The 27,990-nt window shown below is 40.4% G+C and overlaps 1 protein-coding gene across 2 annotated transcripts in view; it reads right to left on the bottom strand.

Moving 5' to 3' along the window:
* The window catches only part of AMPH (amphiphysin), a 185,228-nt gene extending 163,351 nt beyond the window's left edge, over positions 1–21,877 (bottom strand). For both annotated transcript variants that reach the window (XM_054020662.1, XM_054020663.1), the window contains exon 1: positions 21,737–21,877. In XM_054020662.1, the coding sequence (XP_053876637.1) occupies positions 21,737–21,805 (69 nt within the window). In that variant the 5' untranslated portion in view covers positions 21,806–21,877. The remainder of the gene's footprint in view (positions 1–21,736) is intronic.
* Between the last annotated feature and the right edge of the window lie 6,113 nt (positions 21,878–27,990).

The raw sequence follows: 27,990 nt of genomic DNA, 5'->3' as shown, positions 1-27,990 counted from the left end.
AGTTTTTAATAACAACCACTGCGTCTTACAGCTTCCAAAGCTACTATAATGTTGACAATAAATCATGAAAGTGCTAAATTCTGGTCAGCATGAGGCAGGTGCAGGAGGAGAGACTAAGGAGATTTCTTCTCCTTGTAAAAGCTTCATAAAGCTTGATCAGAACTTCATTATAAACTTTGGCACTCACTCCAGGATCTCCAACCATAATGAATTAATCCAACCCAGGTGGATGTGCATACAATAGTTGTATTGAGTCACAGGACATGCCTGGCCTGTAGCACCCTGTACTGGCCATGCATACTGCTGCAGTTGCTCCCTGCTTCAATTTCTAGAAGAGGTTTCCATACTATAAACTGGTCATTACAATAGGCAGTAGCTGGCACAATTTCTGGCAGTCTTAGTGGACAAGATAAAGACTGAACCCTGCCCTTGCACAAGTCTCAATATGGGGGCCATGAGCTCTCTTGGAAAACAGAAGGGCACTGTGAGGACCTTCAGATGTCAAGAGGTGAACAAACAATCTCAAGTCTCCCCACTCTACCAAAACAAAAAAACCCAAAACACAAAAGCCCCAAACTAGAAATAGACCAGAGAAGGAAAATGAACAAACATGTGAATTCCTCCAGGGCATTCAGCTCTTGTAGGCAATCCCTCCAAACAGAAAGGAGTGTGGGAAAATGAAAATCTGCATTGCTCAAAATCATATCTGAATTCCTGCTCTGGGATGATGTTAAGAGGACAAACGGAAACTCAAATACGAGTTGTATTATTTACAGCGACTTTGTCAAATAAAACGGTTTACTATGAATAACAACAGTTCCCAGCAATTTATGGTAGGTGTCAGTCATTATTGTACCCCACAGAACATTGTGAGGATTAGTTAGTAGTACAGCACGTCTGCCATATAAGCATCTACATAAGTGCTACTTAGTTTTTATTATTATATATCCTGGTTACTGATGTTCAATTTATTTGAATTGGTGGAAGGAAGCGCTCCAAACACGATGCTGGAGACCAACTTATTGGTGCCAAATACATTGAAGAAATTCCTAACAAAAGTTAATCTGCATGAAAATACTATCCCTTGTGTTACTGACGGTCAGTGGGTCCTTGGCTGATGTGCTGTGTAACTGCTGGTTTGTGACCACATTCTGACACTTCCATGATAAGAAATACCTTACTCCAGGAGTACTCCCACAAAATTAATGGAACTACTCATGAAGTGAGATAGTATTTAATAATGGCAAAGGTAAGGTTATCAGAAGCTGACCTTAGTTAGCTAAAACTCTGTGGGCTCCATTAACTTACACATTCAGTTAAATAAAATAAAATAAAGAGCAGCAAATTCTGCTTTCAGTTACATTCATGCAACCCCCACTGATTCCAGCTGACTTCTGCAGGTGAATCAAAGACAGAATTTGGCCCACAGTCTGTGTAACTTATTCATTGGCCCAAATTCTTAAGTTTTCCTACAGTACTACTTCCACCTCCTTTTGAGCACACATCCCTTGTATCTGATACCCTTTTGGGGAAGCACATCACATTTTATCCAGCAGAATGCCCACATTGCATAGCTTTAGTAAGGGAACCCTGGACCAGCCTCTGAATTCCACTTTTTCAGCTCAGTGACCTATCCCATGAGATCAGTATTCAAGCTCTGGATGTCAAGTGTTATCAAGATATCCAACAACTGTTTCCCTTTTCTAGTCTTTGGGCCAGATCTTCAATGGTATAAAATGGCATCATTCCACTGAAATCAGTTCCATTGAAATATGCAGATTTACACCAGCTGAAACTCTGACTTTTTTTTTTTTTTAAATACAGACATATACACACAGATTAAGGAAAGCTGCAAATTCTTAGGATTTGGCTCACATGCTGTACATCTCTGACTATACAGCAAATACAGTGTAACAAGTAAATACCATGGAAGTGCTTCTTAAATGACATGAAAAGGGAGCAATCAAACTACTCGTGTAGCATCAGGCAAGCACCATATAACTGATTGGTATAAACAGGCAAAGAAAAATTAGCAAGATTAAAAACAGTGACAGACGGCCCCAGACTGATCTATTAAGCCCTCTGCACTTGTGTGTGGGCGTTTGTTGGGGTGGGGGAAGCAAGCAATAGGCTGATGTAAGGAAGTCCGCATGCAGTCCTTGGGAAATTTTAGCACAAAGTCAACATTGGGCATTTCCCTGCAATGGGATGTGATGGGTTTGCACATTCACTTAAGTCTGCTGGCACAGGTACAATTAGCTGCATACTTCATGGTATCAGCAAAATATAAAACTGCTGATGAACAGAATGTGCATTTTGTCTTATTGTCATTGCCTAAATCGATACTAAAAGGGGAGGTCAATGAGGAACTATTTAATCCTGGGTCAGATCCGCGGCTTCTGTCACTAGTATAATTCACACAAGTTAATAGAGCTCCACTAATTTACAACAGTTGAGGATCTGGACCCTTACTTTTAACACTGACTAAAAATAAAAATGCTTCTGACCTCAGTGCATGCATGTATACACATTTGTAGGTATGTACTAGAGACAACTCTGTAACAATTAAAGGTTAAACTCAGCCCTGTGCAGAGAGCTAGCACAAGGCCTATGCACCATTTAAATCTTTAATGGTCCGGCAGTCTTGTGTGAGCTCTCTGCACTGGGCTAAATTTAACCCAAGGAAAGCCTGATCCCACTGCCACTGAAGACAACAGAAGCAGAATCAGGCCTTTAAAAGGTAATCCATACTATAAATCAGGGGTAGGCAACCTATGGCACGCGTGCCAAAGGCAGCACACGAGCTGATTTTCAGTGGCACTCACATTGCCAGGGTCCTGGTCACCAGTCTGGGGGGCTCTGCATTTTAATTAATTTTAAATGAAGCTTCTTAAACATTTTTAAAACCTTATTTACTTTACATACAACAATAATTTAGTTATATATTATAGACTTATAGAAAGAGACCTTCTAAAAATGTTAAAATGTATTACTGGCACGCGAAACCTTAAATTAGAGTGAATAAATGAAGACTCGGCACACCACTTCTGAAAGATTACCGATTCCTGCTATAAATCCTACTAGATAACATCAAGTGCACTTCTGTTTACCTTAAAGGTTGTTTGTAATAAGCAAAAGCTTAAGTATTGTGATGGAGGTATTATTTCCCTCTTTTATTCAGACAACACTCCCATTAATTCAATGGAAGAACTGTCCGTCTACAAGATCGGGTTTATTTTACAAAAAAAATGCAAAGCACAAAGGAAAAAAATATATATTTGCTGGCTGGAAAGTTAGTCTGGACCATATGCTACCCCTCTTACATTGAATAGTACCTTAATCTACATATAGATGCTTTTATTTCAATGGGACTACTCAAGAGTAAGATACCTCTCAATGCGAGTAAGGGTGGCAGAATCCAGCCATTAATGTTTAAAACTATAGAAAAAGATCATTTATACGAGGAGACATTTTCCTGTCTTAACCAATACAAACAGATCACTGTCTTTGCTGATGAGTGAGTACGAAAAACAAGAATGCTACCAGTCCTGCACTAAAGGATCAGAGCCCAGATGGGAGCACATGCATTTTATCACGTCTCTGGTAAAATTAACTACTGCAGGATTTTACAGAACGAACAGCAATACACTCCCACATATCTGAGATTAGAAACCAACACATTATTGAATATATCTCATGTTTACATAGTATGAGAGTGGAGTAAGTGGACATGACATTTGCAGTACATACAGATTCTGCTGACAGAGCTATTAGATATTCATTGTTGACTTTTTAAAAAAAAAAAGTTATTTTTTCAGGTACAGCAATAAAAACATTTTTACACCAGACACGTCAGTGTTGACCTATGTTCAAGGACATTTGAACTATAGGCCCCTTTTTTCTCATCCAATGGCATATGCAGAGATTAACAAGAGACCAATGCACTAGTAGTCTTCTTTAGTCTTAGATAGCTTTGCAACTACTTTAGTGAATTCTCAACCAGAGTATTTATATGTGCTAGGCCTCATTTGCCAGAGTATTATTCCAGTTTTATACTAATCTAACTCCACTTATATCAGACCCATCATCAATGCCTTCTAAATTTGACACGTTTTAAGCCTCTTGTTTAATTATCATAGCATCAGATATTACACAACCACCTGTTCATATCCGACATGCGTTATAAAGTACATATTGTTATTCTCCATATCTAATACATAGAAATAGGGTGGAAATGTTTACAAACAATTTAAGTATTTGTGATGTTCATAGACTTGCTAACCCAGTATTTACCCCTTTCTTTCATCCCAATTTCTAAACAATATATATTAAAAAATTAAGGAAATTCTATGATTTCATAAAAGCACACCTCCTGTTAGTACAGGAATTGCACTTTACCAGGGAGTCAGAAAGACCTGTGAAAAGTTTGGCCATGCCCTATCAGACTTTGATTCCTCCCCATGGCATGAGTGGGAAAGCTGAAGAATTTGGCTAGTGAGTTTATATCTTGTCAGTCTCTTGGCTGTCCACAAGCTCCCCCACTTTGAGGGCCCAGTCCAACTACAACTGCAGTCAGTCGGAGTCTTTCCATTTACTTCAATGGGTGTTGGATCAGGCTATATGTATATAAGCATACATCAGAAGGTGAGACGTGCATTCCTCTTCCCTCCCTCCTTTTTATTGTTTTTTAATATGATTTAGGACATTCTTGTTGTTTGCCTCTTCATCCTGAAACTTGTTGACTTAAAATTGCTGGTTCCTTAAGCTCCTGGCTGGTGTACACAGAACTACCAGTTTGGGTATCAGAGAACAATATGGCCCCACCGCTTTCTTGGTTATTATTACAATTTTTTATTTATATCACCAGAGCACCTATGAGCTCCAGTCATGGAGCAAGATCCCATTGTGCTAGGCACTGTACAAACACAGAAGATAGACCCTGGCCCCCAAGAGCTTCAAATCTAAGAATACAACAAGCAGCACCAGATACATACAGACAGACGGGGCAGTACAAGTAAACCATGACACCATATCCGTCTGCATGACAAGCAGTGGTCTCAGTGCCCTAGTGGCTATCAAGGGTTTTGGAGGCATCATGGCAAATGAGAATTTTGAAGAGGTATTTGAAAGATGATAATGATGCAGTGCATATTTATGGAGAACTCCTCCCAAGTGTGAGGGGCACCCTCCCCTTAGTACAAAGTAGGTATCACATGGTCTCAAATGCGAGCATTGCATATGCCCTGACTGAGGTATGAGATGGTGTTTTATATGGGCCTGAGCTGTGAGTTTTTTCCTGGTGTTCCCCCCTCAATCCCCCAAACATTGCTTTTGGACACCATTCTGGAAGGTGTCTACTGCAAGGTTGTAGCTGGTTAGCCTCGTATCTTACCCCATACTCATGTGCAGAGTTAACAGCATACAGATCACTGTGGTGGTGTGAGTGTGCGCATAGTCGAGCTGTGCTATTGTGCACAGAACTATGTACAGCATGGTTGGGCTCTTTTTTGCCTAAAGAGGAAGGATCTTTGGAGGAATTCAGCCTACTGGGACAAATCTTAAATCACTAGGCATGCAATGCTGCCTCGCAATATGTGGGCCTGGATATCTCCTTATTTCAGTCAGTCACAGAGTTTAAGGCCAGAAGGGACCACCAAATCATCTAGTCTGACCACCAACACCACTCAGCATCCACACACACACTAAACAAAATAGCTGAAATTAGACCAAAGGGGACGGGCCTGTTGCTGAATGTGTTACACTGCTGAGTAGCAGATGAAGACTTGACAGACACAGTAAGTTTTAAAGGTATAGTCTAATATTTTAACCACTACACCTGTCTGAAGTCTTTATTTCCAGTCACCTGAGAGTAGCAGTAAAGTGAAAATATAAAGAGAACTCAATTCTGCAATGCCTAGCCAGGCAAAACTAGCACTGAAAAAAACAAATGTAAGAAAAATGATCAGAATGGTGTTGAGCACCCAGAACCATAAATGAGATCAGCAATATCTGTGGGGCCTCAGTACTTATGCAATCCGGGCCCTAGGTATACAAGTTATGTAGAACATAAACAAAATATACTTGTCACGAACTTGGCAATATTATGACAGACTGTTTCAAGGTAGCATAAAACCAGCCATTTGATACTTCCATAACTAAACAGTGTTGTAGATATGGACATAGGCACCATAGGGGTGGTGTATTACAGGGCAGGAAGGAGACCTGTGATTTGAAATTGTGACTCTTTGCTGAAAATGCAGTTTCATTTTTTTTTTTTTTAAATGGAAATGAAAACACCTTTCATGAAAACCAAGCACACACATTACAATCCACCAGGGGTGGTTTGGATGAGGCTTAGTGACAATGCCTTGCCTGAAGCAGAGCTCAGAATGCTCTATTTCAGGCAATAGAGGGATAAGGAATCCTTTGTATTTGTGACCAACTTTCTGCTTACAGAATGATTTCAAGAGCAGTGGATCTAAAAAACGTCAGTCTTCAAAGACACATTAACATGCAGTCAAAGCTGCTTCAGGTATTTCCATTAATCAGTGTTGTGTGAAACAGAACACTTATATAATAGAAGGTAAAATTATTTCCTTTTTCAAGTGATGGAGAGAAGTGGTTACAGTGGCTGAACACTATGGCCTCCATCCTGCAAACACTTCCTTCTGGGTTTAGTGCTTACTACTGGGAGCAATCCCAGTGAAATCACTGAGACTACTTCCATTAGTAACTTCCAGACCCCTGAATCAATGTTTTCAGGACAGGCCCTATGACTGGTATTAGCAAAGAGGCGCTACTCTGGTCACTGTGTGTCACCCGGGAATTTAAACAGCGTGAGAGAGGATTAGTTGCCCCAAAAAATGCATGTTTGTGATCTTGTGGCATCCCAATTTTAAGGGGGTTATAACAAACCTGATAGAATAGTATCCCCTTTAAAATACACATTTAAATGTTGCCCAGTTAATATTAATTCTATATTTTTCACATGCAGTTAATTACATTTTTTCACGGTAATCACTGTAACAACAACAAAGCCCTTACAGCACCTTCCAACCATGAACCTTTCTACTCCAATATCACTCAAGACAAACCTAACCAAACAGCCTAGTTCTGTAGTACGAGACAGAGTGTTTTTCACTTGCAGTGTCACTGCCCATGCTGACCATGGCCATGGTATGACCAAGTGAAAGCTTCCACACAGTGCTCTGCCAGAGTTCTTCAAACTTGGAATCATATTAGGGTTAAGAGACCGATTCAGTTTCCTGCCCATGGAACAGCTGTGGAGTTTGCCAACAAGGGATTCATTTTTGGTGGAGGTTCCTGCGTTGGGCATACCTGTTTACTAAGTACAAAAGAATCAGACTAGTAACACATTTTACATAGACCACCAAACAATAACCCACAAGCAATTAAAATTCTCCTAGGTCCTGCAGTCACACTTAAAAATGACTCTTGACTTATGAAGATGTCATCGAAACCAATACCTGTGTGTGTGAACTAATAACTGCTTAAAGTCTTTCCTTAATTTTTATTCAATTTGGCAATCAAAGCAACTTACATTCTCAGCCAACTTATGAATCACCATTTGGATTTTATTCTAATAAGAAACTTTGCAACAAAAGATATAGAAACTATATTTCAGTGGCTCCCAAAGTGAGGTCTCCAGACCCCATGGGTTATGCAAGGCTCTGTCTCTTGAACCAGGGCCAGAATATGCCAAAATGGCATTCTGGCACTTTTGCCACATGGAGGATGCCATTTTGTTCTCGGGTGGGGGCATTTCAGTAGTACTGGAAAGGAAAGGGGTCTAGGACAACTAGGCAGATGCCAAAGGAGCCCTTGTTGGAAAAAAGTTTGGGAACCACTGCTACATTTAAAACAAACAATGCTGGAAACCTTATGTAAAACATATCAGATCAGCAAAAGTTTCAGCCTGTTTACTGTCTTTGGAACACACTATTCTAAGCCTGAAATTAAGATCTCATAGCAACTTTTAATGGACATAAAATCAAAGGCTGAAAACAAATTCAAATACTGTGGAACAGACTGCCATCTAGATAATGTGGAATCTAAGGAGATGTTGCCATTGAGCCAAATTCTAAAGTGCTGATCAAGAAAACTCCACTTAAGTCAGTTGGACTTTTCCTCAGTTTAGGACCAGACTTTGCCCCCCAGTTCACTGCTGAAAGCTTTGACTTATCTTTTGAACTCCTTTCACTAACTTCCTAGCTAACTTGCTCTCCTTTCATTAGCTTCCCCTTCCCTTTCAGAATTCCACGTGAGGTGTATGTGCACAGTAGATTTTCACATCATATTTGGCTTCCCATCACTTTCCCAATTAGTAGACCTCTGCCCACCCAAATATGAAACTGGTAGCAGAATATCATGGGTCAAGAGAACCAGGAACAACCAGACTTGCCAACTCTCACAAATTTATAGCTTAATCCTGTATCCATTGCAGTCAATGGTAAAGCTGCCATTGACTTCAATGGGACAGAAGCAGGCACTTATTGCAAGTCTTATGATATTTATTGTATTTCTTAAAGCCCCGGCTCCTGGAATCAAGAAATTGCATAAGAATCTCAGCTTTCATGGGGAAAGAAGTTTTTAAATCCCATGGTTGCAGAGAAAAGTTTGAAAATGTGAAGTAAGTGCACCTTAACAGAATGCAGAAAAAAAATAACCCAACATTTTAAAAATCTTATTATTTTGGGTGCCTGACATGACTTTTGAAGACTTAGGGTTGGCCATTCTGCAACCAGCACAGAACGGTGCAGTACAAGATAAATAAATTGTACTAAATAAGCCAGTTCTAGCTGTAAATGGTTTTTGCATTTGAGCTAAGAAGTACTTTTGCTGCTAATCCTACAAGAGAAGAGTAAGAGAGAGGGAGAGACTCAAAGAAAGAACAAAGGATAGGAGAAAAGACAGACAGAGAAGAAGGTTGAGTAGGAGAGAAATTTGGAAGATGAAGAGACAAACACAAAAGGGAAAATTTAACAGACTAATACTAAAAAAAAATGGGTGTGTTTAATCGTGAGAAAAGAAGTGGAGATCTGATTGCAGTCTTCAAATATGGTAAGGGCTGTTAAAAAGAGGACCTAAGAACATAAGACCAATGGCCTATCTAGCCCAGTATCCTGTCTTCCAACAGTGGCTAATGCCATGTGCTTCAGATGGAATGAACAGAAGAGGTAATCATCAAGGGACCCATCCCCTGTCATCCACTCCCAGCTTCTGGCAATCAGAGGGTAGGAACACTCAGAGCACAATGTTGCGTCCTGACCATCCTGGCTAATAGACCCATCCTCTATGAACTTTTCTGGTTCTTTTTTGAACTAGATAAGTTTTGGCCTTCAGAACGAGTTCTACAGGTTGACTGTGAGTTGTGTGAAGAAGTACTTCCTTTTGTTTGTTTTAAACCTGCTGTCTATTAATTTCATTGGGTAATAGTTTTTGTGTTATGTGAAGGAGTAAATAGCATTTCTTTATTCATTTTCTCCACACCAATCAAGATTTTTTATAGACCTCTGTCACATATCCCCTTAGTCATCTCTTTTCCAAGCTGAAAAATCCCAGTCTTTTTAATCTCTCCTCATACAGAAACTAATCGGTTTTGTTGCCCTTCTTTGTACCTTTTCCATTTCTAATATATTTTCTTTGAGATGGGGCAACAGATCTGCATGTGGTATTCAAGATGTGGGTGTACCATAGATTTTAGAGAGGCAATATGATATTTTATACATACATATATATGATATGAGGAGGACGTGATCAGCTGTTCTCCATGTCCACTGAAGGTAGGACAAGAAGTAATTGGCTTAATCTGCTATAAAGGAGATTTAGTTTAGATATTAGGAAAATCTTTCTAATTACAAGGATAGTTAAGCAGTGGAATAGGCTTCTAGGGGAGGTTGTTGAAACCCTTCAATGGAGGTTTTTAAGAACAGGTTAGACAAAGACCTGTCAGGAATGATCTTGCCCTGTCTCGGAATAAGGGGCTGAATTAGATGACCTTTCGAGGTTCCTTCTAGCCTTACATGTCTATGATTTTATGATTCTAACCTCTGCTCACTCATTTTCACTGAGAATTATTTGGGGGAAAGTTTAGAGATGAGCTATCAGAAATTATATTTTGGCAGCCTGTAGACTACAACGTGATAAATAATTTGTTTGGTTTCTGCTAACTAATCCAAAATCAGTTTTAGGATATAGTGGGGGAAACTATAGTATTTTTGTTTTAATCATGGGAATTCCCTTTGCATGATTAGAGAGAAGGTGGGTGAGGCCTTATCTCTCTCACCAACAGCAGATGGTCCAGTAAAAGACATTACCTCACTCACCTTGTGTCTGTAATATCCGGGGACCAACATGGCTAGAACTCCATTGTGTACGACTTTGCATGGTTACACTTTCAGGTATTTACACACCAACTTTTCTTGAAATCCAAGTAGTGACACTATTTTTCATCTTAGAACTACAGCTGCTGTTTCTGACTTCCTTCCAGATAACTTAATATGTGGACAAAAGACCCAACACTTTCCATTGTATTTTGATGATTTTCTATCTGCCTTTTCCTCAGATAATGAATCTAGTGTCATTCTTTTCTGACAATAGAATCTAGTACCCATGAACTCACTCTGGTTGCAGCAGCCTTCTCTATAGAATCAGGCATGCCGTATCTGGAGTTCCAATTCCTTCAGTTATTAAGCCTTGTTTTCAAATGCCACTGGCACTGCTGCTCTCTCAGAGTCTTTCAGTTATGCTAAAAGCAACTTTTAGCATCATTACCCAGCCTTCCCTGTTTCTTCTTTTAGATGAGCCACAACTTTGGAAACCATAGTCCCTAACCATCTCTGAAGTAACTTGCTTTAAGGTTAGTCCTTTATTCATCTTCTCTTCGGGTCTGATGATTGAACAACCCATTGAGGTTTTCCTATTCTTTGCACTGACTTTGGTCCTCACTCCTCAGTTTCCTCTCTGTTGTAAGTATCTGTCTGATGTATATCTAAACATGGTGTACATGGTGTAAGCAATTCAATTCTTACCTCGCTAATCAAGACCATCTACTTCCCCTTGTGTTTTTAAAAATAAGACAAAGTTAATGTTTGTAATTATCCACCACATCTACAGCATCAAAACAATGCCATGCTAACAATAGCCTTGATTTCAGTGGAACTACCCAAGTGCTTAGAGTTAGGCCCAGTTTACACACAGATGCTGCATCAGCTTAAACGAAGATGTAATTGTACATTTTTAAATCCGGTTTACAGGAACAAGTTAAACAACCGTAAGCCAGGTTTAAAACTATGAAACACTGTCCTCACACAAAGTTGCACAAGTTTAACCAAACAACCCACTTTTAATTACACAGGTGTGTGTAGACAAGCCCTTAGGTACATAGAATCACAGAAGTTTAAGACTAGAAAAGACCTCAATAGGTCATCTAGTCCAGCCCCCTGCACTCAAGACAGGACTAAGTAATAACTAGAGCATTCCTGACAGGTGTTTGTCTAAGCTGTTCTTAACCTCCAAAGACAGATTCCATAACCTCCCTAGGCAATTTGTTCCAATGCTTAACTACCCTGACAGTTAGGAAGTTTTTTCCAAATGTCCAACCTAACCCTCCCTTGCTGCAATTTAAGCCCATTGCTTCTTGTCCTAGCCTCAAAGGTTAAGGAGAACAATTTTTAACCCTACACCTTGTAACAACGGTTTATGTACTTGAAAATTATTATGTCCCCCCTCAGTCTTCTCAGACTAAACAAAGACAGGTTTTTCAGTCTTTCCTCATAAGTCATGTTCTCTGGACTGTCTCCAATTTATCCACATCTTTCCTGAAATGTGGGGCCCAGAACTAGACACAATACTCCAGTTGAACCCTTATAAGCACAGAGTAGTGTGGAAGAATTACTTCTCGTGTCTTGCTTACAACACTCCTGCTACTGCATCCCAGAATTATGTGTTTGTTTGTTTGTTTGGCAACAGTGTTACACTGTTGACTCATATTTAGCTTGTGATCCACTATAACCCCCAAATCTCTTTCTGAAGTACTCCTTCCTAGGGCGTCCTTTCCTTTTGTATGTGTGCAACTGATTGTCCCTTCCTAAGTGGAATACTTTGCATTTGTCCTTATTGAATTTCATCCTATTTACTTCAGACTATTTCTCCAGTTGGTCCAGATCATTCTGAATTCTAATCCTATCCTCCAAAGCACTTGCAACCCCTCCCAGGTTGATATCGTCCACAAACTTTATAAGTGTACTCTCTATGCCATTATCTAAATCATTTATAAAGATATTGAACAGAACTGGACCCAGAACTGATCCCTGCAGGACCCCACTCAATAGGCCCTTCCAGCTTGACTGCAAACCGTATGCTTAAGTACCTTACAGAATCAAGATCTATCATACCCATTTTACAGATGAGATAACTGATCCATTAACTGCAGTTAATGCCACTGTGGACCAATTTCAGCCTTCAGTTACACCTGGGTCATCCCTTTGCCTTCTGTGGAGTTTTACAGATATAGGTGAAGGCAGAATTTGGCTTCCAGAATACTGGTACTTATTATTGATGACAATGTGTTGGACAAAAAGAAAATAGGGTTCACTCTTCTTCAGATAACTCAGTTTTTATTCCCTCAAAATCCTAATTTATTAAAGATATTTATTTACTGAGGCAGAATTTTACAAATCAATACCTGGTAGTAGCAAAGTTGACAGTTTCATAAAACAAAGAGAGAATTGGAAATATGTGAACTGAAAAATACCAGCTGCTTTTTGAGTTACAGTAATAAACAATAATAAATATAGCTGGTTTTATTGCCAGTATCACTTTTGCACAGGCCCCCCTTTCCCTGTACATATAAAGTGTTAATTCCTGATTGAACGATTGAGTCCCTGGACCTTGTGATGCTCTAAAGCACAGGTTAAAAGCTGCGGAAGCTACAGGAAAGGAAGTTTGACTATAGCTCCACGGGGGCGGGGGTGTATGTGTGAATGTGACTCAGAACTGAAGATTAAAGGGAATGGATAGCAATGAGGATGCCGAAGAGTTGGGGAGAACAAGGCAGAGGGTCACATCAGGTGAGTAAGCTACAAAACAGAAGCAACCAGAGAAGAGGTAGTGGAAGGGAGTGGGGAAAAACAAAAAAAGGATGCTGAAAAGTGGTGGTGAGGGCAATGGACAGGGCACTGGACTGTGAGTCTGGAGACCTAGTTCTAATTTAGCCCTGCCACTGACCTGCTGTGTGACCTAGGGCAAGTCCCTTTACCTCTCTGTGCCCCTGCTTCACCTGCCCTCTTTTGTCTGCCTTGTCTATTTTGATTGCAAACACATAATAAGAATTATGCCCAAAGATCTCACAAAGTGCTTAGCATAATGGGCCCTGATCTTGGATCGGGTGTTTAGATGCAGCCATAATATAAATAATAAAATTAATTAATGAAGAGTCAGAATCTCAGGACAGTGTGACAATAGAACATTTTGGTGTGTGAGCTTTCTCACAGTGCCATAGGTCCTGTAGTGATGTATTACATGTATCTTTAGAGTATGCCTATGTTTTCTATATACAATCCCATTGGCTGAGACAGGCTTACGTGACATAAGACAATATAGCATTATTGCCTTCCTCGTGGGTCAGTGGTTTCTGATTCTGGAAACTATTGACCGTCTACCTGTTCTCTGAGACAGAATCAAATTATGTTGTGTTCAAAACCAGAAAAGGCTCACTATGGTACAACACAGCATGATTAGGGAAAAGAGACCCTGCCTTTGAGATGTTGAGGACTGGATTCTCCAAGTCACTAAAGTTTACTTTGTGGCAGCACATGTTGAACTACTTAACCCAGCTGGATATTCCCCATAGAGAATTTCCCTTCATAAGGGGAACTCTCTGGCAGTGTAAAGCTGAGGGAGGCAGTATTATGCCTCCTACACCAGCTGCTCTTCCAGTCCCTGGTATAAGTGGGAGAAAATGTGTGGGAGATACAGGCTGGGGTAATGCAAGGGTGGAATAGGGTATGGTGGAAATGAGCCCCACTGTGTCTGATCCCCCAATAGCATAGGCACTCCTTACTTATGCCAGCAGCAGAAGTTAGAGCAGCAGGGGGCCTACTCTAACTGCTTTGTGGTGCTGAGCGTCAGCGAGCCAGGTCATCTCCCTGTGGCCACCACTGCAGTGGAGAACTGGGGTCTTAAAATGTATTCTGCACAATCGGAGGTACATTTCCCTGTTGCTTCTAATGCTTATTAATCAAAGTGAGACATGGAGGGCTGGGGTGGGATTATGCCAAGAAAAAAGATGTAAAGAAACATAGAGCAACTCTCAGGCACTAGCAGATACAAACAGCGATATTCTGAGCACACATGAAGGACTCTGTTGGGGCTTTTATAGTCAGACCAATGGTAGAGGAGATGGCCCAGCTGCACTGCAGCAGTAGCTAGAGGCACGCTGCCTACAGGGTGCGAAGCAGACAGAATGCTGCCATAGCCACAGAGGAAAGAGTGCTCAGAAGCATCTTTTACACTTTCTTTTTTCCAAATGCAGCTCATCTGCCCCTCCAGCATTAGCTTCTAATCACTAGCCAGTCCCTCTGGGGTAATGGGGGCTCTCTTGCTGTGCAAGCCCACCTCACTTGCACTCAGGGAGCCGGAGCACAAGCATTTTCTTTGCCCCCTACATGCACACCCACCCAATCACACCTTTGCCCCAGCTGTCTCTCTGTCACCCATCCCTACTGAAATGTCACAGAGAAGCAGGTGATCAGCAAGGTTCCATTTGCAGTTTATGTTCCTGGCTGCTGGGGGCAACTCAGGCTACTGAGAAGAGAGTCTTATTCATCCTCCCTGCTCTCACTAATGGTTCCTTCACCCACACAGTATCTGTCAATCCAGTGCAGTAAGGCAGGCAGTGGGGAGCAGAGAAGTGACCAGATTCCACTCTCAAGAGAAGAATGTTAGTGGTTGGCGTTAAACAATATGTGAGGACAGGAGAGATGGAATCTGATGGTGGAGGGGCCATATTTACTGGAGAGGGGAAAAGAGAGGATCTGGGTTGGACAAATTGGTGGGAGGTAGACAGAAACAGAGGGGTGTCATTGAAATGCATGGGGGGCGGGGAAGACTGAGCGGGAGAGAATCAGTTGAAATTTTGTGGAGAAGAAAGAGCAAGATGAGGGCAAAGAGGCAGACAAAGAATTAAAAAGCACATAATAATAGTACCCAACCACTTGTTCTCATTAAAAATCCAAATCGCATCTTTGGGTATTAGCCTGGCCAAATCTGAGTTTGGGTAATTACACCTCTACCCCAATATAACGTGACCCTATATAACACGAATTCAGATATAATGTGGTAAAGCAGCGCGGGGGGTGGGGAGGCGGATCAAAGCAAGTTCAATATAATGCGGTTTCACCTATAACACAGTAAGATTTTTTGGCTCCCGAGGACAGCGTTATATTGGGGTAGAGGTGTATGTTCTACCTCTACTTACATTTCCTCTACAGTTTTAAATGGACAGAGTTTTTCTCTTTTTCTGTTTGAATCATTTTGTAATGTTACAGCACAGTGTCAAACAGCTGCCATATTACACTCCAGATATGGGTGCAGTGATTAGTTTGCAAAGCTTTTTGGAATCCCTTAAGAAACAAGGCACTATATAAAACTTACAGTATTGCTGTTGATATTATTGAGTTTACTGTTCAAAGGCCAAAAGTTTACTATATTACATACAGATACATTTTTTAAAAAATGATTGAGACAGCTGAATCATATAGTGTGTACATTGACATTGGAGTTACTGTTTAAAATGTATATATAGATAAATAACAGATTGATTGATTATCTCATATGAAGAAAGACAACATACTAATGCAACAAGGATATATTTTCATATCAATTTTAATTTAGTGAATAAATACACATGCATGCACACATACATTTCAATATTTTATACATATATTAGGGCTGTCAAGCAATTAAAAAATGAATCATGATTAATGGTATTGTTAAATAATCATAGAATACCATTTATTTAAATATTTTTGGATGGTTTCTATATTTTCAAATGTATTGATTTTAATTACAACACAGAATACAAAGTGTACAGTGCTCACTTTATATTTATTTTTGATTACAAGTATTTGCACTGTAAAAAAACAAAAGAAATAATATTTTGCAATTCACCTAATACATGAAAGTTGAACTTACAAATGTAGAATTATGTAAAAAAACCTGCATTCAAAAATAAAACAATGTAAAATTTTAGAGCCTGCAAGTCCAAGCCTGCAGTCCACTCAGTCCTACTTCTTGTTCATGCAATCACTCAGACAAAGAAGTTTGTTTACATTTGCAGGAAATAATGCTGCCCTCTTCTTGTTTACAGTGTCACCTGAAAGCGACATTTTCGCTGGCACTGTTGTAGCCGGTGTCACAAGATATTTACGTGCCAGATGCGCTAAAGATTCATATGTCCCGTCATGCTACAACCACCATTCCGAGGACATGCGTCCATGCTGATGACGGGTTCTGCTCGATAACAATCCAAGGCAGTGCGGACTGACGCATGTTCATTTTCATCATCTAAGTCAGATGCCACCAGCAGAAGTCTTGATTTTCTTTTTTGGTGGTTTGGGTTCTGTAGTTTCCGTATTAAAGTGTTGCTCTTTTAAGACTTCTGAAAGCATGCTCCACATGCCTTGTCCCTCTCAGATTTTGGAAGGCACTTCAGATTCTTAAAGCTTGGGTCGAGTGCTGTAGCTATTTTCAGAAATCTCACATTGGTACATTATTTGCATTTTGTCAAATCTGCAGTGAAAGTGTTATAAAATGAACAAAATGTGCTGGGCCATCATCTGAAACTGCTATAACATGAAATATATGGTAGAAAGTGGGTAAAACAGAGCAGGGGACATACAGTTCTCCCCCAAGGAGATCAGTCACAAATTTAATTAATGCATTTTTTTTTTTAAACAAGCGTCATCAGCATGGAAGCACTTCCTCTAGAATGGTGGACAAAGCATGGAGGGGCATACAAATGTTTAGCATATCTGGCACATAAATAGGTTGTGATGCCGGCTACAGAAGTGCCATGCAAATCCTGTTCTCATTTTCTGGTGACATTGTAAATAAGAAGAGGGCAGCATTATCTCCTGTAAATGTAATCACACTTGTTTGTCTTAGTGATTGGCTGAAGAAGAAGTAGGAGTGAGTGGACTTGTAGGCTTTAAAGTTTTACATTGTTTTGTTTTCTAGTGCAGTTATGTAACAAAAAAATCAACATTTGTAAATTGCACTTTCACGACAAAGAGATTGCACTACAGTACTTATATGAGGTGAATTGAAAAATATTATTTCTTTTGTTTATCATTTTTACAGTGTAAATATTTGTAATTAAAAATAATATACACTTTGTATTCTGTATTGTAACTGAAATCAATATATATGAAAATGTAGAAAAACATCCAAAATATTTAATAAATTTCAATTGGTATTCTATTGTTTAACAGTGCGATTAAAACTGTGATTAATCACAATTAATTTTTTTAATAGTGATTCATTTTTTTTGAGTTAATCGCATGAGTTAACGGTGATTAATCAACAGCCTTTGTGTGTGTGTATATATATATACACACACACACACACACACACAGGGCCGGCACAACCCATTAGGCGACCTAGGCGGTCGCCTAGGGCACTACAGTTTGGGGGGCGGCGACCGAGGCGGTATTTCGACGGCGGGACCTTCCGCCACCTCTGTGGGAGGTGGCATTTCGGGGCGGGACCTTCCGCTTCCTAGGGTGGCAGAAAAGCTGGCAGCGCTCCTGTATATATATATATATACACATACACACACACAGGGAGTTGAAAGTTATGTCATTTGTCATTAAAAAGATATTTTTCCATAGTCTGGCTATTAGGTCTGGGATTTGACCTATGGCATTAAATACCTTGTAATATCAATGTCCTTGATACAGGTATTATAGGAGTAAAACAGAAACAAAACAGAACGGAAAATACTTATACTTTTGCTAGAATGTCAGCAAATCATGGGGATAAACTGAATAAACAGAACTCATTTATTTCTAACACATTGCTCTTTTATTCCAGATAGCACACTGAAGTCTACGCGTGTTGTACAATATGTACATCACACAATACCTATGAAGTCAGAAATCAGACTTTCAATCATTTAAAATGTGTAATATCACACTTGCAAAAAGCCTATATAAAAATGTATAAATATGTTAGTTCCTGCAACTCCCACCTCTTTTATTTTAAAAACCTAAATAAAAATAAATAGCTCACATGGAGCTTTTAGTATTCTCAATTATGCTTTTAAAAATATTAGCAAAAAAATGTTAAGAGATTTTGCCTTATATAACCATTATGGAGACCCAGCGCTAACTGGTAGTTTAAGTATGAGAGAAAGGTCTGGGGAGTGGGAGATAGCATTTAGAGAAGAGATCCCTGTAGCCCAAAGGGAGGGTCTGAGGCAGAACAAGAAGGCAGCAGAAGCATGAGACAAATATGGAGGTAGAGAAAACATAAGTAGATGTTGAAGGCAGAATAGTAAGAGAGATTTTGTGAGGCAAAACAAGGAATGGGTATAGTAGAGATCTGTGTATTTTAAGCAATAAAACTATATGCAAATCTTGAACAGAGAAGCAAAGACATATCTCTATCTGGCAACATCATATTCTACTCTGGCTGCACTCTTGCACTTTATGTTGTCACCAGACCCACTGATAAAATTTATTTCCTTGTAAACCAAAAATATATGGTATTATTGACATTATACACACATACACACACAAACGACACGTATGTTTTATGGCCCTGATTCAGCAAAGCACTTAAACAATTACTTAAAGTTAAGTGTGCACTTAAATTCACTACTGGATTAGGCCTAAGTGATGGTGATATCCATTGATACACAGACTCATGAGATGAATTATATTTTTCATGCAACTCGGACCAAAACCTCTGAATAACTTCAAACAGTGGCCTTCTCTATTTAAAAAAACAAAACAACAAAACATTGGGCCAAATTGCAGGATGGGCAATATTCACTATTAGACTAGTGACTGGTTTAAACCCCAATATTTGGGGGACTGATCGGGGACAGATACACAAGAACTTAATGCTGTTTGAAAGAGGAGAGTTTTAACAATAGAATACAGACTTGTTTTTAGCATGTGACAGCCTCAGATAGTAGATCCTAAAATGATGACATTATTATGTGTGGGAGTTTTCTACATTCTATCTGTGATACATTTTTTCTCCCTTGAAGCTCTATAGAGTTGAATACATGGTACAAAGGCAGCCAAGATATAGGCAGAGAGCTATGAAAAATAGCATCAGTAAAATATTTTTTAAAAACTCCCTAGAGCACTTATGTAAAATGCATAGCAAATGCAAATAGTGTGGGTTAGAGGTTTTATTGGCATTCAGCTGGGATGACTTTGCCACTCGCATGTAATATGGCTATCACAAACTCATGCTGGTAAAACCTTTACACTATGCCAACATATATTTTCTCCATATATACATTCATGCACAAATATTTTTTCTGTCCAAATTCAAGGTTTGTATTTATATTTCCATAGTTGCAAGAGATTTAAAGCTGGAAAAAATTATGTGGCACATTTATACCCACTGGGTTCAATTAATAAGGCTTAATGCGGATATCCTGCAATACCGACTCTTGCAAATTCCCTGTTAACTTCAGTGACAGTTTTCTCTGATTAAAGACGGGGTTCTAAATCCTTTAGCAACTGAAATGTGATCAGCTTCAGGAGTTTTCAGTGTCATGATGACTAATTTTTTTTAAAAAATGAGGAACACGATTACATTTCCAAACTCCAAAATTGCTAATGAAAAAGCTGACATGAGCCCTTATAGCTGTCTATGCTGTGGATTACTGACACGAGTGATTTAGATGGTAGCTAGAACCACCTCTTTCATAGGAAGGCTCAGCTGCCAAATGAACCTGGTGAGGAGGATCACTTTAGTTCAAGAGGAGCTTGGGAGGATATTAAAGGAAATACAATCCTCTTAGAGTATTGAAAGTGTGCATGTGTGGAGGTGGGGACAAGAGACAGCCAAACCTTTATTTCTGTGAACAGATCAAGGCGACAGATGTATTCCTTCTACTGTGCTGCATTCTACTGTGCTACCATTTGGCCTAAAATTCTCCCGATATTTTGCCTATCTTTAATTACAAGACACATGGACCAGACCCTCACTGTAGTTCTACTGCCTTTGAGGGAGCCATGGTAGAGAACATGCACTGAGGATCTGGCCCAGTTGTGTTCTCTGAATGCCAAAGCAAGATTATTATCCAATAATTTTGCAAGTAGATGAAACCCTGGAATATTCAGTGTGGGGGGGAGGGGAACACTGGAGTAAAACAAAATAAATCCACTTTAGTCGCACAATATTTATTCTGAGAAAACTAAGGTTGATTGATCTGCACAATGGTATAAGAGTAGTTCAGTCAAGATGAAAAATAAATGGGCCAGTTATATTATATAATATCTGACCTCAGAAGCTTTCCTGTCCTTAAGGCAAGAATACCCCCTGTTACTTGGTAGTTATCCAAAGTATTTGTTATACAGGCATTTAAAATTAAAATGATAATGGTTCCCTGGATTATTTTACATTCCATAATGAATCGAGATGCATTTACCCGTCCCTTCTGTCATTATACACGAGTCAAAGAAAGCCTGATGGAACAAGTCTATGTTAAAACAAAGGCGATTCACAGTATGTGTGTTGTAATTACTGATTTTGTTTCACTGGAAACACTGTAGCGCACTCATCGATTAGAGTTTACACTTCCCTCCTGACCTTTGAGGAAGGGCATACAATATTGTCTCAATCAGGCCACACAGACATTAATGGGGGCTGTCTTGTCTTGTAGATTTTTAGCCATTGTCTAGGGATCTTGTGTGCTTATGATTAAAGAAACAGGTTCTTTCCTCTCTTGCCCTAAGAGGGTCAAAACAGACATCCATTTTTCCTCTCCTCTCCCTGCTTCTTAATTCCACCCCAGCAAAGTACAAATACATCCGATCCCCTAGCTCTGAAACCAGAGGCAGCTGCAGCCCCGCCTCCTGCCCGCCACACGCACACGCCTATAGCTAAAGGTGAGCGTTAGCAGCACCACGGGGGATGGGGGATTGACCATTGCATGGTCAGCAGAGGGGATGGATGGATGGACAAATACGGTGACCAGGCAGCAACGGTGAAAAATGGAGACACTTTTGGGGGACGGGGGGAGGGAATAGTTGCGTATATAAAACAAAGCCCCTAATATGGGCTGGTCACTCCGTGGCTGAAGGAACCCTGCCTGCCACTAGAGAGCTGTCAGGGCGGAGCGGGGGCTGCTGCAGCAGCACCAGCTGAGTGTGCGGCTGCCTGTGCGGTCTTCCCCGGTGCCATTGCTTCTGCAGCCCGGCCCGCCTGCTTCCCCCCCTCCCCTCCCGAGCGATGCATTTCCCAGCCCCCAGCCTGGGATGCTCAGTCGCAGCCTCTTGCTGCTGCTGCTGCTCCCCTTTGCATCCATCCCGGGAGGCGTCCTCCGCGCGCTGCCTCCCCCTCCACCCCGGTGTAAACTGCAACCCTCCAATTGCACCTGTTCTCCTCCGCCCCCCCCCCCGGGGGGGGTAACAAGCCCCCTGCCTCCCCCCGGCACAGGTCTCTCGCCTCCCCCCGGCTCTCCGCTGACCTTCTCCTGCGCCCTGTTCAGCCGTTTCTGGACGTTTTTGGCGAAGATGCCCGTTTTCATGTCGGCCATGGCTGCTGGTCCAGGGAGCCTGGCGAGGAGGCGAGTCAGGCAGAGCCCAGCGGCTGAGGCAGAGAGCGAGCGAGCGAGCAGGAGATGGGGGGGGGGGAGTGAAGGGAGGGGCTGGAGGGACAAGGTGGAGGAGGGGATCTTAAAGATACAGAGAGAGGGAGCGAGAGACTGGTCCCACGGCCCCCTCAGTGCTCAAGGGGAGCCGGAGCTGAGCTCCGAGCACTTTCCCTGCCTTTAAAAATCTTCCTTCCTGATGCTCTTGAAGGAGAAGAAAATGGTACAAAATATTGAAAGACAAACAGCAGGCAAGGCCAGCATTAGGGATCTGGAGGTTAATTTAGTGGGGGAGGCGATTTACTCCAAATGATATGCATTCTTCCTTAAAGGGATGCTATTGATTTATACAACAACGTGCAGAGAAAAAGGGGTTGGGGAAGTAGTATATATAGCAGCACCCACTGCTGTAGTGGCTGACAACACCGTATACTAAAATAATATCTTCACCTTCCACTGAATGAGAGCAAAGCACTTTACAGAGATTGTTTAACTCATCTCCTCAACACCCTTCTGGGGCAGCTGAATATTATCCCCTTTTTTGCAGATGGAGAAAATGAGACAGAAAGATCAAGGATTCTCTTTTGAAAGGTGTCACGCATTTTGGGTGTCTCCACTTTTTGGCCACCCAAAGCGAGACACCATAGGATCTAATTTTCAGAAGTGCTGAGTATTGGCCATTGATATCAAATGAAGTTGTGGGTGTTCAGCCTTATAGCGCAACATTTTCAAGCGTGGATTCCCATAGTGAGGCATCTATATTTAGCCATCCAATGGCATCTAGTGGCCTCATTTTCAGAAGTGCTGAGCACTCAGTACTCCGATTGGGTGTATTTGGCAACGTGAGTTAAGCTCCCATTGCCTGTGCTCTGCATAGCTGAATATCAGGCAACATTTCTAAGATAACTAACTTGGGGCAACCAGGTTTGAAAATTTTGCCTCTATCTAGTGTAACAAACATTTTAAAAAAATAAAGTTCTCAGAATGAAAGGCCACTTGTTGAAAATTGGGGCCTAACTGTCTTGCCCAAGGTCAAATTCAAATATGTGGCAGAGCTAAGAATAGAACTTGAGTATCTTCTGCCCTACCCACAAAAAATATTTATCCTGCCCTGAACCAGTTACCCAAACAATCCTTAAAACAGAACACCATTCAACACCATAACCTAAACATCAAAACTTGGCTTTTAAGTCAGAGAAACCCCAGTCCAGGAAAGCACTTAAACACTGGCTCCAACCCTCCCTGCTAAGACTTGCTTAAATCTATCAGTACTGAATTAAGCACATGCTTGCCTGACCTGGAACCAGAGCACAGCAACACAGCAGCATACGGCAAGCATTACTGTGCTCCAGGCTCTGCATCTGTGTCTCTTTCTCTGCATGAGGGTGCTATTCTACATTTGTAATACTTTTCATTGATTTTTCAAATTTTTACAAAAATACAAGCCAGAAGGTTTCCATCACCATAAAACAAATACAGAAATGCAGAGGTATATGCCATAATCAAACATCTTTAACTAGTCTCCTAGCCACCGAAGTAGTAAGATCTTCCATGTCCCAGTAACTGCATACTTTCTCAATATCCATCAGGTGTCAAACTTCCATGACAAAGCTCCCATTAACTTCAGTGGGAGCAAGATTAGGCTTTTTGGATGTACAGATAACAGCCCATTTATTATTTACTATCTTTTAGGGGCTAAGGCTTTCTAACTCAGAGGTAAACATAGTCCATGCCCTGAAAAGCAAATCCACACAATACACCAGCAGAAACCCCCCCAAAAAGTATATTTTAATGCAGTACATCACAGTCTACTAATGTTAGCCAGATGCAGAGATCAGAACAAAATCCCAATGTACTCAATTCTTCCAAACAACTCTGAAGTAATTTTTAACATCTTCTATAAAATTTGTTTTTGTCTGGTTTTAAGTTTGTAAAAGGATAGTTTTAACTTGAACTGGGTGTGTATTTTGCTTATTTAGTCATAACAGCAAGGTACAGCATAGGGGCACCATGGAGAGTAAGTGCATTCAGATGCTAAGAACAATTAAACAGTTTTAGTTCCACATCTAACACTTATTGAAACCAATGGAATGATTCCTGTTGCGCTGGATCAGGTTGTTCATGCAATACAAAGGATGGGGGTATGTGGAGTGCCACTCTGCAGCTGCTAGTATGCTGCTTTTGTGACCAGTTCTCTGCCATGAGTGGAAAGGCATTTGACCTCGGGGTCCCACAGTACAGATCCTAAAACAACCCTCCGTGCTGGTTTGCAAGGAGCATGATGGTATGCAATGGGGGGCATACCTGCAGAGACTTCTTTCCTTCTCGCATAGCAGAACTGCATTGGTTTTCCTACATCCAGGAACTTCTGTGGCCTTGGAGAGCAGGCGGAATGTGCCCTCTTCTGTATACAGTTTATTAACCTGCTATGTGAGAGCAATGCCTTCAATATACAACTGCCATTGTGATTCTTCTTTAAGGGGACAATGTCAGGGTAAAATAATTAAAAAAAAAAAAAAGCAATCTTTCTTCTTTAAGTTACTAACTCCTTTGACTGAAAGAGAAAATTTGAAAAATTTAATAGACTGGTTTTTCTTTGTGGGTTTTTTGTTTGTTTGTTTACTATTTACACTTTGGCATTTATCTCAGTTTGGACAATGAAAATGCCATTCAATTTTATTTGTGTTTCCAGTCAGTTTTATATTTGAACTCTCAGACACTAACACACAATGACAAATGTTTAGGTTGCAAATGTGGCACAGAATGTTTATTTGCTTTTTTAAAATGTTTCCATGGGAATTTTAATAAAAATGCATCCATTAAATTAAAATAAAAAAGTCTTGCTAGGTGACAATCACGGATTCCTCAAAAAGGAGATCAAGGACACTTACATATACTACTTCTTTCTTAATTCAGCAAAAGTAAGGCCAAAATGTCCATAATGATCTAGTCCATATTGATCAGTTTTCTAGTATCACATGAGAGATGGAAAATACTGCAGCACTCTAACTTTACATTTTGCAGCAGACCCCATTTAAATGTATATTTTTCTGCACAGAATATCACTTTTCAATTCTGTAATGCCTTTCATCCAAGATCTCAGACCATATTACAGACACTGATATACTGAGCTTCACAACACTTCAGGGAGAGGTGGGCAAAATATATGTATTTGTCACATTACTCAACACCAGGATGGCACTTAACTGACTACAGCAGTGCAAGATGACAATTTGAGACAGGAAATAAAGAATACTGCAGGATTACCTGGGAATTGAAGCTGCATTGAAATTGGGGGGTTTGATAGGCAGAATATATTTACATGAGTTAGATTCCTGTTGTGACAATTAGAGTAGCAGTTATGAAAAGCAACACAGGATGTTTAATGACCGCAAGTGTAGATTACTTCCATTTTAAACTTTGTCTGACAAACAGCATCTCCACTGCTCCCTAGCATTATACTATCAGACTGGTTCAGTATTGATTCAAAGGGAAGAGTGCTACTTGCGGAATCATAAATACTACTTCCTGCAGCACCTGGACGCTTCTTGCAGTTATGCCAGGAACGTATGACCCAAGGAGGTAAGGCTATAGACAGTAAACTTGAACTAACCTAACAGTAACTGTAACAAAAGAAACTGAAATATTAAGGAATAGATGGGCTAATTACTTGAGAATCAGTCTATGAAATTTCTGATTACTTTAAGGATTTAGTCAATACTTTTAATTAAAACAATTATAATTTCAGCCAAATTTTTTATACTTTTCTGCACTCAGATCATTTTACTTCACTCCCTACAACTTCAGATTCATATTTCTCTCTGTTTTAGTAAGCAGGCATACATTGAACCTGTATATAAGTTCTGGAGCAGAATACTGATTATATAAGTGGGAGGAATTTTATTAGAGCTGATTGGGAATTTTTCAACAATTTTTTTTGCAAATCTAAAAATGCCAGTTCATCAACACTGAAAGCAAAACAGGGGCACTTTAGACAGATTCCTTGACTCAAAAAGTGTTGAGAATAAAAGTTTTGAAATTGTTCAGACATTTTTTGTTTTGACAGTTTTTAAACTAAAAATTCCAGTTTACTGGTTCAAAACAACTTTTTGTTTCAAAATTGAAGCAAATTAGACCCACAAAAAGGTTTAAAAAGAAAAAAAGGTTGAAACTGAAACTAAACATTTTGAAATTAGCAAAATGAAATGTTTTGCCCTGAATTGTGGGGGAAATATCAGTTTTGCATCAGAAATATTTTTGAGATTTACACTTTACATCCTGATTCAAGCTGGGGAAAAAAAAATCAAATTCTTGACAATAGTTGTGGTATGGGAAAATCATTTCACACACAGCTGTATATTTTGTCTTATAAGTGCTGTGTGTACCATTTTAATTAAACTTAATTAAATAATCATTTGAAATTATCTTCCTGCAGTGAGATACATACAGTTATGAATTTGAGCAGGATTTTTACATCACTCAGCATTGGCTTAACTCAGTTCCCACTGAAGTCATTTTACATTTAGCTTCAATGAGAGCAGAGTTAAGCCAACTCAGAGTGCTTTTGGAAATTCCATCTATAATGTTCCTATCTGAGAAGAACTACTACTAAAAGGGCTTGCAGCTCTTACTTGCATGAGGAGTTCCATTGGTTTCTATTTCTATGGGATTCTTCCTGGGTGAAATTTAGCCCTGCACAGAGGTGCATAGAATGTGTCTCTCTGCCTTCTGCACAGAGGTGTATCTCGCCCCTTCTGAAGAGTATGGGCTACAGGATTTGGCTTCAAATAAAATAAAACCCTCACTCTAGCCATAGGAGAAAGAATACATGGATGAAAACACTGTAGCATTAATTCGAACACCTCTAAATACAATCAGGCATGAGACACAAGACTGAGACCTGTGCCATAACATGACGTCCAACAAATGCCCATTAATATCATAGAATGTTAGGATTGGAAGGGATCTCCTCAGGAGGTCATCTAGTCCAAACCACTGCTCAAAGCAGGATTAATCCCCAGACAGGTTTTTGCCCCAGATCTCTAACTGGCCCCCTCAAGGATTGAACTCACAATCCTAGGCTTAGCAGGCCAATGCTCAAACCACTGAGCTATCCCTCCTGATGTTTTATTACTATGCTAATATAGGATAGGTTTACTTCTTAAAATGCATTCTTGAAATTTCATTAAAAATATATTTTAATAAAAATGAGGGGGTTAGGAAGCTCTCTTGGGCAATAAGAGTGCTTTAGATTTAATCATTCAGATAGTACCAGTATCTTAGGACTTGTCTACACTGGAAAGTTTTGTCAATGAAACTAATATCGACATGAAAAAAATCGACAAAATCAAAGTTGCCAAAGCGAGTTTATATTTGCTCCCTCTGTCAACAGATAGAGTCTATATTCTGAGCACCATTGTCAACAGCATGAGCAATGCACTGTGGGTATGTATCCCACAGTGCCTGGCGACACCATCTGTGCCAAGGTGTTGTGGGAAGGCAGAAATGGAGCACAGCACATCCTGGGACGTGCAAAATGTCCCGTCATGCACCGCTTTGTGTCCCAGCCCTCCAATGGTTTCTGGCTTCCTTTCGCGCCGTTTTTCCAACTGTCAGTCTTTGTAGTGCGTGCCAGGATCTGCAGTGAGAGAGGATGGATCCCACACTTTTCCCCTATGCGCTATTAACTGTCATGAGAACATCGCACGTGGCAGCAGAGTTACTCGCAAAGTTACTGACAGAGGATGAATCACAGGCACCCGAGTGTGATGTGGACAGCAGCAACTGATCAGTACTTTTGGCATTCACAGAGCAGCTGCATATAGTAGACTGTCGCTTTTGGGCTAGGGAAACAAGCACTGATTGGTGGGATCGCATTGTTATGCAGGTGTGGGATGATGACCAGTGGGTACAGAACTTTAGGATGCGAAACGCAACCTTCATGGAGCTATGTGCTGAGCTGGCCCCCGACCTGTGGCGCAACGACACCAGAATGAGAGCTGCCCTTTTGGTAGAGAAGCATGTTGCAATCGCTGTGTGGAAGCTGGCAAATCCAGACTGCTACCAGTCAGCTGCAAATCAATTTGGAGTGGGGAAGTCCACTGTTGGGGCTGTATTATTCCAAGTGTGCC

This window comes from Malaclemys terrapin, chromosome 2 (assembly GCF_027887155.1).
Source record: "Malaclemys terrapin pileata isolate rMalTer1 chromosome 2, rMalTer1.hap1, whole genome shotgun sequence".
NCBI classification, from domain to species: Eukaryota; Metazoa; Chordata; order Testudines; family Emydidae; genus Malaclemys; species Malaclemys terrapin.
This window is presented reverse-complemented; position numbering and strand designations above follow the sequence as displayed.